Here is a 15,259-nt window from a genome sequence, read left to right on the forward strand (position 1 = left end):
TGCTGGTGGAATGCGAAGGTGTCCAACCCCATAAGGCAGCATCGATTTTGGACCTTCAGTGTATTCACATATTTTTTACATGACCGTCCATTCAGCCTAATTACATGACATTTTATCCTATGTGGTGGATATGGGGAATGGATTCATTCCTTAAGAACCAACACTGGACACCCCGCTGTAATTCTGGAAAATAAAAATGATGGGCCTGATAGATCAAAAATCGGATAATAAATCATTTGTTGTCTTTGTCCAGTGCCATTTTGCAATGCCATCTTTTTTTGGACTGCGAAGCACGTGCTGCTCTATTTGAGCACAAAAGACAATTTGCAGCGATTCATAGAACTTTTGATTCATTACCTCTTGCCGTTACATTCACCCTCACTAGATGCTATACTCGCAACCCCAAACCTAAAAGTCACAGAGTATATATAAAAAAGTAATAAAAGGAGTGGGCATCGGTGGACATTGGGGCAGTCCCCTAGGCCACTGTCTGCCCCACCACCACAGCGTTCTCCCACATTCACAAACAGGCAGCTGTCCTTCATTTACAGTTTCCCATTCTGAAAGAATATCACCGTTTTCGGGGCTCAGTAATCCCATCTAGGGTTGTCGCAATCCACTGATATTTCTCGTTTTGAATCACGAGGTCGGTGGGATGGATGTCTGTTCGTGCCCCCTTGTGTTTACACGTCCTTGGGATTCATAAAGAGTTGCAATCTGGACACTGCAAGACACCACCCCCTTTGCAACTCGCAGTTCTCATCTGCTCACATCAACTGCTATTCTTGCACTTGCGAAACCTACATATTTTTTGCGAGCGGCAGACCATGCAGAAATCTGGCATCTTCAGAGAAGATACAGGATAAGCAACAATTTAGTAAACATACAACGAGCAATAGCTCTACAACGCTTTTAATTCATATATTTTATTTTGAATCCCAATGCTTAGGGGAAAATCAGTCTACCCTCAGCGATTGACTCGCATAGTGGTCATTTGGTGCTCAGATTACCGATTCATATTGTGGACACCATGACAAACAAGGGTCCACCGGAGGAGCTTTGTAGAAGCCAGGTGTTTGATTGCGTAAGAGACTCAGGTGGTCACCTGTAGCAGTCTTTTCTGGGGGTGTCACAGGCACCTGCAACATGCTTTCCAATGCCTCGTTGCACGTGTAAAAGAGAGACCAGAAACTGCGTGGTGCCAATATGCTTTATTTTTGTCTTTTCAGTGTCTTCCTAACTATTGTGGGCCTGCACTAATGCTTCAAGGCACTAGACTTCCACTGAGACCATATCAAAATATTAATACCTCACTCCTGGTAGCAGTGTTAGTGTGGTGAATGCCAACTTGCGGCGGATTGGTTAGTTGTGAAGCCTCGCAACAAAGCCCCCCACCCACAAATGCTGCCTCCTTTTTAGGGTCGAGCCTGCGTTGCATGCGCTCGCGCATGCGTATCGCAGCAAGACTTTTGTATTTAGAAAAGGGCTCGGAGCCCTGTCAACTTCACATCAGTGTTTTTTATTGGTTTGTGGGCTTGCCTAATAAAATCTGCTTGCTTTCATTAGTCGAAGGCAGGCATAACTCATTCCCTTTCCGGTGGCTAGCCCTCCTCGAGCGCAGTGACCAAGTACAGAAAACATGCGAGGCTCGCTGTTTTCCATCGGGCTCGTGGACTTCTTTTACTTTAATTTACGAGCGCGATCTCGCTTGGCAGAAGTCGAGAGCTTTACATAGTTAATTTCACTTTTTCGGGTTATGTACATAAATGCACTTTTGCCAGATAGGTGAAAAGTCGGGTTAGGAGTTTACAACGCGATCAGCTCCAACATGAGCAAACGCGAGACCCGTTGCATTGTAAATGCTTTTTCTGCACTGCAGGCAATAGCTCTCTGAAGAGGAAACAGAAGAGCTGTAGACGAATAAACGAGAAAGATGCAGAGTGGAGTGGGGGAGAGAAGCAATATGGAGTATGGAAGAATGAAGGACAAGAGAAGTAGATTACTGAGAAGGAAGTAACTGATCATAAAGGGATGGCAAACAATCCTATATTCCAGCAGATACGAAGGCGCCCTATTGGTTGAACCACTGGGTTAAGCTTTGGGGCAGGGAGAGGCAGGATGGGAAGATCCCCGAAATGAGATAGTATTTTAATGTTATTTTTTTTTATTTAAAACATTTATGATGTAAATAAATACCATACCCTACGTGCAAGCCTCAAAATCTCACATACACAAACATATGCGTGAATATAAAAATATCTAGAATACATTAAGAGACTAAATGTCAGAAAAACAATTATTTAAAATTCAATCAGACGCTTTCAATAAAAGGTTCCACCCCAAAAAATGGACTTACTCATTAGAGAATTTCAACCCATTTAATTATAACCCTGCAATAATCAATAATTAAATCCAGTGTAGGTTTCTCAAACTCATCCATTCTTGCGTAAACCGCTAAATGCATTGCGGGCACAGTACTGTTTGAAAAGTATGCAGCAATGTCAACTGGCCAGAATTTACGAAAGATCCTGTACTCAAGTCAAATATCTTCAAATTATTTAAGAAATTAATCACAAAATAAGCAGCACATATTGCATAAGGGAACCGCGAGGTTTGTGACGGTGGAGCCTAAAATGGCTCATCAATTGGAAATCTTTCCGGAGGACTGCGGCGCTATGTAGGTCACAATATTTGGGGCAGCCCTTCCAATGTACACTTTTCCTGCCCGGGTCTTCCATCCTCAGATGTGGATGCTAGCAGGAAAAAATATTACGGGTCCCCACATATAGGTTGCAAACTCCCTGAGCATCGGGTCCATTCTTTTTCTTTTTTTCTTGCAGTGATAAACCATGGTCATGGCGTTTGTTTTTTTGCCAAAAGAAAAATTAGCAGATGTTGAGACTTGGCTGCCAACAAAAAATTATTTTTTAGCTAAACAATGTTCTTGACGCCTGCTTTCAACAAAATGACCCCCATCGGCATGGCGGGAATCTGAGACGTCCACCAAGGTAGCAACAAGCATTGGCAAAGCCAATAGGTCTCTCGTGTACAAGAGCTATTGGCTTTGGCAATATGTTTTGCAATGTTGTACACCAGTGTGGCTGTTGTCTAGCATATCTAAAAGTTAGTGGCATGGAGTGTCAGAGTGGAGTGAGGGAGCAGAGTGTTGTAGAGTGTATTTGTTGGAGTGTCAGAGTGGAGTAGGAGGAGTAGAGGAGAGAAGAGTTCAGTGGTTCAGTGGCAGAGCGTTTCGCAGAGTGGAGTAGGGTGGAAAAGGGTGTAATGGGTTGGACTGGATTGAGGTAGTGGGGTGGATCGGGGTAGGGTTGAGTGACTTGGATTGGGGTAGAGTGGGGTGGATTGGTATGGGGTGGATTGGAGTGGGACTGATTGAAATGGGGTGAGGTGGATTGGGGTGGATTTGAGTGGGGTGGTATAGATTGGTCTGGAGTGGGTGATTTGGATTGGTTAGATAGGGCTGGAGTGGGTGGATTGGATTTGAGTGGGGTGGATTGGAGTGGGCTGGGGTGGAGTGAGATGGATTATATTGGACTGGAGTGGGCTGGATTGGACTAGAGTGGGGTGGATTGGAGTGAGGTGGATTGGAGTGGGCTGGATTGGATTGTAGTAGGGTGTCCTAGATGGATTGGATTGGCATGGGGTGGACAGAACTGGGATGGGGTAGGGTAGATTGGAGTGGGAAGAGTGGGGTGGATTGGAGTTCAGCGTGGTGGATTGGTGTGGGGTGGATTGGATTGGAGTGGGACGGATTGAAATGGGGTGAGGTGGGTTGGATTGGGGTGCATTTGAGTGGGGTGGTATAGATTGGTCTAGAGTGGGTGGTTTAGATTGGTGAGATAGGGCTGGAGTGGGTGGATTGGAGTGGAGTGGATTGGAGTGGGCTGGGGTGGATTATATTGGACTGGAGTGGGGTGGATTATTTTGGACTGGAGTGGGGTGGATTTGATTCACTTGATTAGAGTGGGATGGATTGGACTAGAGTGGGGTGGATTGGATTGGAGTGGGGTGGCCTGGCTGGATTGGATTGGCATGGGTGGACAGGACTGGAAGGGGTGGGGTGGATTGGATTGGGAAGAGTGGGTCCGATTGGAGTTGAGAGTGGTGGATTGGAGTGAGTGGGGTGGATTGGAGTAGGTTGAGGTGAGTGGAGTGGGGTGGGGTCGAGTGGGGTTGATTGGACTGGATTGTGGAGGATTTGATTGGACTGGGGTGGAATGAAATGGGGTGGGGTACACTGGATTTGGGTGTGGTGGGCTGCAGTTGGGCGGATCAGATTAGACTGGAGTGTGTTGGATTGGATTCCGGTGGATTCGATTGGTGTGGATTGGAGCCGAGTGGATTACAGTTGGGTGAATTGGAGGGGGTGGATTGCATTGAGGTGAGGTGGAGTAGAGTGGGGTAGATGGATTGGATTGAAGTGGGGTGGACTGAACTGGGATGGGAAGGGGTGGATTGTATTGGGTGGATTGGACTGGTGTGGAGGGAATTGGATTAGGGTGGATTGGATGGAAGTGGGGTGGGCTGGTTGGATCGAATTGGAATGTGGTGGACTGAACTGGGGTGGGCTGGGTTGAATTGGATTGGGTTAGAGTGGGGAGGATTGGGGTAGAGTGGGGTGGACTGGAATAGAGAGGGGTAGATTGGAGTGGGGTGGAGTGGATTGAAATGGGGTGGGGTGGATTTGGGTGAATTGGATTAGCAGGGGTGGACTGAAGCAGAGTGGACTGGAGGGGGTGGATCAGATTGGGGTGGATGCAGGTAGGGTGCATTGGAGTGGGGTGGATTGGATTGAGTGGGATGGATTGGATTGAGTGGGGTGGATTGAACTGAGTGGAGTGGATTGGATTAAGCATGGTGGATTGAATTGGGGTGGATTGGTTAGGCTTGGTGTAGATTGGATTGGGCTGGAGAGGGGTGGATTTGAGTGGATTGGAGTGGATTTGGGTGGACTGGATTGAAGTGGTTTGGGTTGGATTGGAGTGGGGTGAATTGGATTGAAGTGGGTGGATTGGATTGCAGTAGGGTGGAGTAATTGGTGTGGTGTAGTTTACTGTGGTTTGGAGTGGGGTGGATTGGACTGGAGTAGGGTTGATTAATGTGGACTTGATTGGAATGGAGCGGGGTGGATTAAAGTGAGTTGTATTGGGGTGGTGGATTGGATTGGAGTAAGGTGGATTGGGTAGCAGTGAACCAGACAGGAGTGTGGTGGATAGCAGTGGGTAGATTGTTTGGCTTGGATTGAAGTGATGTGGCATGGGTATCTTTGGCATAAGGTGGGCTAGATTGGAGTAGGGTGAGATGGTTTGGAGTGGGGTGGGTGAGATTGGAGTGGGTTGGAATGCAGTGGGGTGGATTGAACTGGAGTGGGGTGGATTAGGGTGGGGTGGGGTGGGTGATTGGTGTGGTGTGAGGTGTATTGGATTGGAGTGAGGTAGGTTGGACTGGGATGGATTGGGGTGGATTGGATTGGTGTGAGGGGGATTGGTGTGGAGGGACTGGATAGCAGTGGGGTGGATTGTGGTGTACTGGAGTGGGGTGAATTTGGAGTGGTTTGTTTGGAATTGGAGTGGGGCAGGTTGTTTTGGATTGCAGTAGGGCGGACTAGAGTAGGCCAGATTGTTTTGGATTGGAGTAGGGCAGATTGGAGTCAGGTAGGTTGGAGCAGGGCAGATTGAATTGCGGTGGATTGGAGTGGGGTGGCCTGGATTGGGTTGGGGCGGATTGGATGGGAGTGGGGTGGATTGGAGTGGGGTGAAGTGGGATGGAGTGGGGTGGAGTGGAGTGTGGTGATGTGGATTGGATTGAAGTGGGATGGATTGTTTAGGATTTGAATGGGGTAGCCTGGTTTGGGGTGCATTGGATAGGAACAGATTATTTTGGATTGGAGTGGTGCAGATTGTTTTGGATTGTTGTGGGGCAAATTGGAATGGGGCGGATTTGAGTTGGACAGATTGTTTTGGATTGGCGTGAGGATGATTTGGAGTAGGGTGGACTGGATTGGAGCATATTGTTTAGGATTAAAGTGGGACAGATTGGAATAGGACAGATTGAAATGGATTGGCATGGGGCAGATTCAAATGGGGTGGTTTGGGGTGGGACAGATTGTTTTGGATTGGAGTAGGGCAGACTAGGGTGGGGCAGATTGTTTTGGATTGTAGTGGGGCAAACTGGAATGGTACGAATTTGAGTTGGACAGATTGTTTTGGATTGGAGTAGGGCAGACTAGGGTGGGGCAGATTGTTTTGGATTGTAGTGGGGCAAACTGGAATGGGACGAATTTGAGTTGGACAGATTGTTTTGGATTGGAGTGGGGATGATTTGGAGTAGGGTGGCCTAGAGTGGGGCAGATTGTTTTGGATTAAAGTGGGGCAGATTAGAGCGGGCAGATTATTTTAAATTGGAGTGGTGCAGATTGTTTTGGATTGCAGAGCGGCAGATTGGAGGGGGGTGGATTGTTTTGGATTAGAGTGTAGCAGATTACACTGGGCAGATTGTTTTGGATTGGGCACACTGGAGTGTGGCAGATTGTTTGGGATTGGAGTGGGACCAGGTTCTTAGTTCGTTTGGGGATAATAACAATAGCTTAGCAGGATAAAGAGATTGAATGGAACATTGAGAATCTGTTTTATTTCACCCAGATATTCCAGCTTCTAAAAGCAGGTGAAAATGAAGAAAAAAACATGCAAATCGAACCTGTAATTTCTGATTACTTTGGTAATTCCTCATTTTAAGGAGCACTTCAGGGCCCCACTTAATTGCCAAGTAACTCTGGTGTCAAAGTCAGTGGTACCTCCCGTACCAGTACCTCCAGGGTGTAGCATTACAGGGAGGATTACAGGACCACCCTTTAGGGCATAGGGTCACTAGACAGCCAGACTCGTGGTAGCAGTCAGGACCACCGCTGCTGTGGCGGTCTGACTGCCACATTAGGCCCCTGGTGGTCAGACAGCTAGGATACTGCCATCTCTGCTGGGATCAGTGATCCTGAGGGGATGATGGCAGGTGCAAGTCACAATCAACCAGGGTGGCGCACCAGGCTGCGCCACCCTGCTGCTTATGACCTGGTTCTCCGTCAGCCTTTTCATGGCAGTTTCAATGCTATGAAAAGGCTGGCGGAGAACAGGTGCAGGGGGACATAGAGGTGCCCCTGCACTGCCCATGCAGTTGGCATGGGCAGTGCAGTGGTCCCCCTGCCCAGCACCCTCGCAATGCTCACTGTCTGCTTTGTAGACAGTGAGCATTGCAAGGGTGCTGGTGCCCCCTGCGGGCGACAGCATTGCCGCTGGCTCGATCACGAGCCAGTGACAATGCTGCCGCCACTGTCCTGCTGGGCCGACGGCAGAAACCTTGTTTTCTGCCCACCAGCCCAGCGGGAAAGTCGTATTGGGCCTGGTGGGGAGGTAGCAAGTATAGCGATAACCTCGCCGTCGGAAGTTCAGCAGACGGGTCATACCATCCGCCGTACTCATGATCAGGCCCATCGTGTTTAATAATCATTCATAAAAGGTTAGCCTTTACACAAGTGGGGTCATAGAAGACAACTGCACAAATCCTCCAACTTCTAGCTCTATGAATTATTTTGAAACCCAACTTGAGTAAAAAGCAAATCAATTACAGTAGCTTGGGTGCAATGCCTTTAATGGGTCTTCAGAGTGGTGATGACAGGTTAAACATATGTTTACCGTCAGCATGTTTACAAGTGATTTTCATATGCGCTTATTTCACTGCTTAATGTGTGCCAGGTGGTGGGCACCATAACTCATTTTTGAGACCAGGAATTATTATTCAACATCAGAATTTGACCAAGACCAGCAGAATAATACCCAGAAAAGGGTGAAAAGTGGAGTAAGATAAAGAGAGGAAAACAGTGACTGGGGGAGACAGCAGGGATGAAAACTTGAAGAAGCGTAGCTTCGTGTGAGAAAGAAATAGGAGGCAGAATCAACAGTATGCAGCCTTGTTACTCTGTGGCACTAGCATTCGGTAGCTTCAATAGTGGGCTACTACGAAGGAAATCTAGAGACCATACCCTTTTTTAATTAAATACTGGCCTATTTGCATTCTTGTGCTTTTTTCTGAAATTAGCTCTAAATACTTCTAAACATCGTGACACCAAACAATGTATTTTTCAAACCAAAGGACCCTTTTACCTTGATACAAACATGGCTAGAATTGTAGCATTTCATTTGAAGACAAGAACTGCATATCTCGAACGAGAAGCTTATAATGGGCTTGGTGACACTCTAAGGTAGTGAGTCACATAAGTTGCCATGAGCAACTGAAGCAGCCTGACCTTCATCAGTGCAAACCTTTCATCCTACAGACGATGCAATTAAGCCGTGTGCTGGGCACTGCAGGCACCACAGGGGAGAGTGGGAGTAAGAAAATGTGAAAATGCACTCCATCTACCTTTGGAGCTCCTCACCGACTGCTGTTTAATTCATTGTACTCATTTTGCTTTTTTATGAGCTTGCTGGAATATGTAAAATAGCATCCATTAAAGAAGGAACTCAGCAAGACCAAAAGAAAAGGGCACAGCAGCTGGATGCTAGCTTCTGTGCTGTGACTCCCACCCAGAAACAGACATTTAAAAAGTAAAAGGTATCAGCTGGTGAGTACATGTTTTATTTTGCAACTTCAGACTCTGCTGTTCCCTTCGAGCCAATATTCCCAGCATTAGGACCTACGTGTGGAATTGTGCTAGGCCACAGAAGAGCCATTGGAACCCAGTTTCTTTTTCCATATTGAGAGGTTGGTAAAGCATATGGGACACCTCCGTGTCCACCCCCTCCAGCCTGGCGCCTTCTCCGTGCACCTTATCCTTCTGCACCTTCCTGTTTCTGTGCTGCCTCTTTTTTCTTTTAGTGTTGCATTTATATCAGAGGTGCAGCTGAGACAGCAGGCTCAGTGGTCACCAGGGCCCATGAGCGTGACAGGCCAACTGCACCCTTGCGTGAAGCTGGGGGCAGTTTCCTTGCTGGAAGTGGGGGCCAGTGCTACTCATGTGTACCACTGCGGTCTATCAGTGTGGTCTATGGAGGTTCTATATTTTCTAAATGATACTGCTGCGAAGACAAGATAGAAGAGGGGGCAGATATCCCCTGAACCCCCAATGCCAAAGAATAATTTACTCTTTGGCTACATTTCCTTACAGATGAACACTTCTCCCATGTAGACAGCTAAACTACGTTCATTATTCATTTGATAAGAAAATATAGAGGCCCAGTAAACGATTAAAGCTCATTGCCATGCCAGTATTTATCCACCCCCTCCCCTTCCATCCACACTAGCAGGAGAGGCACTTTTCAGGCATGAAATCTCAAGAATGTGCTCCCATGCACATCAGGGATACAACCACCCTCAGCCACCTTTAGGAACAAACTCATCTTATTCTTTTTTTCGCAGAGGCCAAACTCCTAAAACCTTCCATCCATCAAAACCAGGGCACTTCATTCCCTCCACAATATAATGTGTCTCATGGATAGGGAATGTTTCTGTGCTTACATGAATGCCCTCCCTATTAAAGAGCTCACACCCCCTTTACTCCATGTGCAATCTGGCACAGGCAAGGTTTTCAGCTATATATGTTGAGAGAGAGAGAGAAAGAGAAAAGGTGAGAGAGAGCGAAAGAGAAAGTGTGTGTTTGTGAGAGAGATAAGAATGATAACTGCAAATAAAATAAATAAATGCATGCTTCCGGATGTCACTGAATTAGCTAGCTGGCACCCGAAACTGTATTTATATAGAAATATAAAAATACTGAAGGGATCTTATTTTTCAGAATTTTGACTTTTACTAATTTAATTCAGATATGAGCTGGAGATATATATTTTATCTAATGTGGTTAGATACAATCCTACCATGCCCAAATTAGGTGAAGACTGGGTCCTTAAAATCCTTTCAGCTGAATATATTTCAATACAAAACTAAAATATGGAGAAGAAAGTGGCTGCATCATTTGTCCCCTGCAGGCTTTCGTGGTCGTGGCTCACGGTCTCCAAGATGGATAATACAACCTATTCATATCCGCGGATTAATCTTTTTTTTAACAGAGCCTCCCCGTGGATATGAACAGATTGAAGTGCCTTTGGATAGAGAATATGGGGGTCCCCTGTTTGATCTGCCATGTCTTGAAAACCCGTTCCTTAGCCATAACTCTGTCAAAACGTGCCTTCCTAATTATATTAGAAGGGTCTTTCAGATCTGCAATTTTGGGTTGCACACATATTTTAAAGAGTATTTAGAAACAAAAGCAGATCTTGTGTCTGGTTCCACGATCTTCTATAGAAATGTTCATTCAGAACACTTTTTTTTCTGTTTCTATAATAGACGCTTTGAAGTAAATGACTACATTATTTCCGGTTTTTAATTACTTTATTCTGTTTCATGCTGGTGGGCTAACATGGGAGTAGGCAGAAAAATAAAAATATCTCCTACTTTTAACTATATCTCACTAGAGGATTTGGTGAAACCTATGATCTGGCTAATTTAGGTACGGGTCGCTGGATTAGTGGTTTTGATTGTTTCGTTCTTCTATTTTTCTCCTTTCCGACTTTGTTACTTTCTTTGTATTCTTCTTTCAAGATTTTATTTCATTTGCCCCTCGATTATTATTTTCTTTGCATTTTTTAAAATCTTTTTTCTGTTTGATTCCATTGCCACCCTTCAGCCCTCAACCCACAGATGTAATCGTTCTTGAAGTGATATTAGCTTCTGCTTTTGTCTTGAACCTTGGAGTCACAGACAAAAGTTAAGAAGGTCCATAAGAATTATTTAATCTGTGCAAGGAAACCCCTGCAGAAGTTGGTGCCACGCTATGCCCTCTGTCCTAGCCCAGGTGGCAGTGCGGAGTACATCAAGTAGCAAAAAGAAAATATTAAACTCAGATCAGTAAGTTGATTCTGCAAATACAGTAATCATTACAAATTGTGAATAATAAGACAGGCATGTCTGTCTAGCAGATAATTCCTTGATGCACAAACACTCCCTTAATTTCATTTAAATATGCAGTCAGACAGCAAGGACAGTAGAGGTCCATATTGGTTTGAATCTGCCAGAATTGAGCAACTGAGGCTAAAACATGTTAGCATATCTCTGATTTCATTCAGAAACAATGCAACTGGGATCATCAAGAAAAGGGTGTTTTTATGGTGGTTTTAGGTCCTTAGTTATTGGTACTGGATACTAAAATCTTGCACTGACTCCCTGCTCTCTTCAGGCTAAACACGTATATACCAGAACTGCCCCTCCACCTGGGTAGAAAGCCAATATTTACCCCTTCCAGAAATACGTCATAAAATCTGAGCATAATTTGCATCCTGTGTACTGAAATCACTAATGTTACACAGGTTCGTCTTAACAGAGTGTAGTTTTGGTAATGGTAAAACAAGGAGTAATGGCTAGAGGACGAAGGCTAGCAGGACAAGATGTGCATTACTCTGAAGAGTGATAGGACTCTAGCAGGGCCAGTTTTTGCCCAGATGGCTTCTTGGGTGAAACCAAATTTGGCAGCCTTTTACAACTTTCGAGGAAAAACACTCCAGCGACCTGCACAAACTTCTGTACAATATATGGCAACATGATAAACCCAGATCTGTGTGCCTTTCCCTGTTTGTTTTGCATGTTGTACAACAACAATGTTAGGGCGGAGGAGCGTCGCCCCCGCCAGTAGCCGCTGCAAATCACCTTTAACAAACAAACAGATAATAAACCGTGTTTATTATCTTTTTTTCGTTTGGTAAAGGGGTGGGGCATTGGGAATGATGGAATGACCCTCACTGCGCATGTATGTTTGGCTGGCCATCTTGGGCCAGCCAAACATACGTGCGCAGTTGCCAGGCCAGAGAGAGCAGGCACAGGTTCCCAGTTTGCCTGGGAGAGCCATGTCTTGGTGTTCCCAGCCAATCCTGGTGCTGCTCTGAGCAGCTTCAGGATTGGCCGCAGGGCAGGCTGAGAGCCTGTGCCTGCCTTAAGCGATGGGAGAGGAGCACTGCGGAAGCGGAGCAGGTAAGTGATTTTTAAAAATATGTTTTTATTAATTTCCCCCCCAGTGCCCCCTGCCTGCCTCAACAAAGCCATGCGAGCCGCTCCTGAATGTTAGAGGAGAGCACTGAGCTTCTGAAAAAGAACTGATTGGCGGCTGATACACAAGTGAGTAAAGATTAGTGTGGAGTGTTAGATGTTTCCCTACAATGGAGTTTGTAATAGGGATGGAGTTGCACGACCTACGGGCCAGAACACACCAATGTTAGAGTAAATATTTTTCCACAATGTCATTCAATGTGAATGTGACACTCAAAGCATAGTCATTGTCCCAAAAGAGATTGTGTTTTATGAAAGGTGAAAATATACTGAAAAAAACAAGTGAACATTTACATTACAGAAATATTTAATAAAGCAACGTCTTATGCTACTGAAACTGCGTCTTTGTAATCAGAAGCATTGAAACAAGTCAGAACTAGCAGCCACTGCAACTCTTGAGCATGCAGATAAACAAAAAGCCTGGGTAATAGCTGGTTGACATTTCCTTTCAAATTCCTTACCATAGGATTCTTGATCAATAGGGGGTCCAACCTCTTGTCCTTTAAAGGAAATGGAAGTAATTAAGATGCGTAGAAAAAAAAATCTGTTGTCCTCAAAATACAACACTATGTACAAATCGAATATGTCAGTCATTAAGACCATTTCACCAACGTAATTTGAAAAGTATTAGCATATATGCAAAGCAGGATCATTTTATAGTTAAGGGCACATTCTCTTAGCAGTCAACATGGAGAACATGTATGTCTGATAGATGACAGTGATTTACACTTAAATTCACCCACTCTCAGTGGTTATCAAATTTGGAAACAAAAACGAAAAATGTATAATGCTCTTTAAAGATGGGTGCTGGTTTGGTGAAGTGTGTTTTATAGTGTCCAGGGTAGAATCATTCCAGTGTCTAGAGTCTCGCTTGCTAGGCACTGTGAACAAATTATGATCTATCGCTATTTTCTCCTTTTTTGGCACCCTATAATGTCTTATTTTGAAACCCTACCAAGGCAGACTCTAGGCATACCCTGCAGCTTTACTAAGTTGTTTTGGATTTATTAGCTAGTAGCATAAAAGCAGAGCATTTCAACAATCAAATACATTATTCATGTGACAATACAGGAGAAACCAAGTATTGCTTTTAGTTAAGACCACGGTGCACTTAAAATTATTACAAACTCTTCGTGAGAAAATATTTAATTATCTTAGACATATGAAATAAAATAGTAAGCAACAACAACGGTTATGTAAAAGTCTGCATTCCAATCAAAGTTGAGTGCACACAGTGCATAGATATTAAATAAATTCTATTATGAAAATGGCAGGGAGATATAGCAGGCCCAGCAGCACATACAGCGAACAGCACCCATGGCTGAGCACGTATCAGGCCAGTTCTGCCCATTGCATGGGTGCGGAGTAGGGTTCAGAGCTCCCAGGTCTAGGAGCCTTGGCAACACAATGGGTGCCACCAGACGACCCGCTTGAACTGCGCGTTTTAGGCCATATTGGGTAGTTTTTAAACTGCACTACTTAAGGGGGATCCTTTCTCCCAGTGCACGGTTTGTGATCACAAATGAAATAGGGACAAGTTCCTTCCCACATTTGAACTGCAAGCTGCCTTCTTACCTTTATTCGAAAGAGCACCAAGAGGTACAAGCCTTTGCTTTTGGTATTGCAGAGAGAATCACAATACCTTGGGACCTATTCACAGAGGTATTCTGGAGTACTAACACTGCACTACTCTTTTAAATGCATTTGTGAATTAACCCTAAAACAAGTAACACAGAAATACAATAACAATAATAAGGAAATATTCATATGCTATTAGTACGAATAGAAGGACTTTTTCACACTCTTACTAACAGCTAGTTACACATTTCAGGGACAATTCCAAAAATGCATGTAAGAGTAATTAAAGGAGTTCCCATGTATTACTGCCTCCCATAATCATAAATGTCTTTGTTAATGGGCCTCCATATCTTTATCAGTCAATTGTGCAGGGAGCTTTCGAAACTGTTTAAAAATAAAATATATGTTGCATTTGCACCTAAGCACAATTCATGAGACAGAGACACAGTCTGAATTTATTTCAGGGATGTAACACCAGGTGTTTTACAGTATTCTTCACCTGTTGATCTAGGGATGTGTATGTTACCACTCTAGCTCTATCTTAAACGCCATGCTAAAAAATGGAGTATTTTACTGTCTTTCAGGATCCTGTACTATCTCTCCTTTATGGAATGTTCTTTATTGACCTTTAGTGGAAACTCTGGCGAACTACTGTACCAGTACATGTTTTCAGGTGATTTATACTTCAGTCTGTGTTAAAATAATAATAGCCATAATACTGAATGATTTTGAGCAGCTTACAGACCAGGCTGCTTATGCATTCTTTTCAGTCTTTCCTTTGATTTATTTATAAAAGTATTTCTCAACTCCCACTGCTCAGAAAATATGAAACTAACTGCCCACCAGCGGTTCTGATGATGTAAAAACATTAGCTTAATTTCTTAAACTGGGTACTCTGGTTTGTGATGACTTACACACACCCAAAACAGGCAGCTCCTTTCTTGTTTTAAGTTAACACATTTTGTATGTCGCCAATGTATGTTGATTTCACATCATTTAGCCAAAAACTACTAAGGTGCTCCATCTAAATTAGAACAATAGATCCTGAACCACAAAAAAAGCGTTTTCTAATATACAAATCCCATATTGCAAATTGGTGACGTGTTACTGAACAGCAATTCGGTTTTATCATTGGATATTTGGAGGGGGCGTGTTCAAGGCGTCCCTTCCAAATACCGAACCTCTTACCTTAGGAATTGCGATTTCCTAATTGCAATTTGGTAAGAATCGCAATTTGGAAATCACAGTTACAAATTTTTCAACATCTGGCCCCTTGTTTTTGCATTAAAATAACACAAATGTTAATGTCAAGGAACCACTCGACAAACAGGAAGACTTCAAACCCAATAGTGGTGGGTTCACGCGTGAACGAGGAACATGGTGCTGTGAGAGTGGAGATACCAAAGGGCATCAGACAACAAACCAAATGACTTGTGGCAAAGATTGGTCTTCAGAGCACATTCTAAATACAGCGAAAATCTGTTGGGCAGCCTTGTATTCAAGAGTTTTAGGTCATGCTAGAGACAAAGAATAAGGTTACTCATTGCTTGTGCTATCAGTTAGACGGTGGTTGTTGTAC

General features: G+C 44.3%; 1 protein-coding gene across 3 annotated transcripts in view; it reads right to left on the reverse strand.

Moving 5' to 3' along the window:
* The window catches only part of RPH3A (rabphilin 3A), a 756,965-nt gene that overhangs the window by 278,416 nt on the left and 463,290 nt on the right, over nt 1-15,259 (reverse strand). For all 3 annotated transcript variants that reach the window (XM_069214805.1, XM_069214806.1, XM_069214807.1), the window contains exon 7: nt 12,564-12,602. In XM_069214805.1, coding sequence (XP_069070906.1) covers nt 12,564-12,602 — 39 coding nt within the window. The remainder of the gene's footprint in view (nt 1-12,563; nt 12,603-15,259) is intronic.

The sequence above is a fragment of the Pleurodeles waltl genome, chromosome 11 (genome assembly GCF_031143425.1).
Source record: "Pleurodeles waltl isolate 20211129_DDA chromosome 11, aPleWal1.hap1.20221129, whole genome shotgun sequence".
Lineage (NCBI taxonomy): Eukaryota > Metazoa > Chordata > Amphibia > Caudata > Salamandridae > Pleurodeles > Pleurodeles waltl.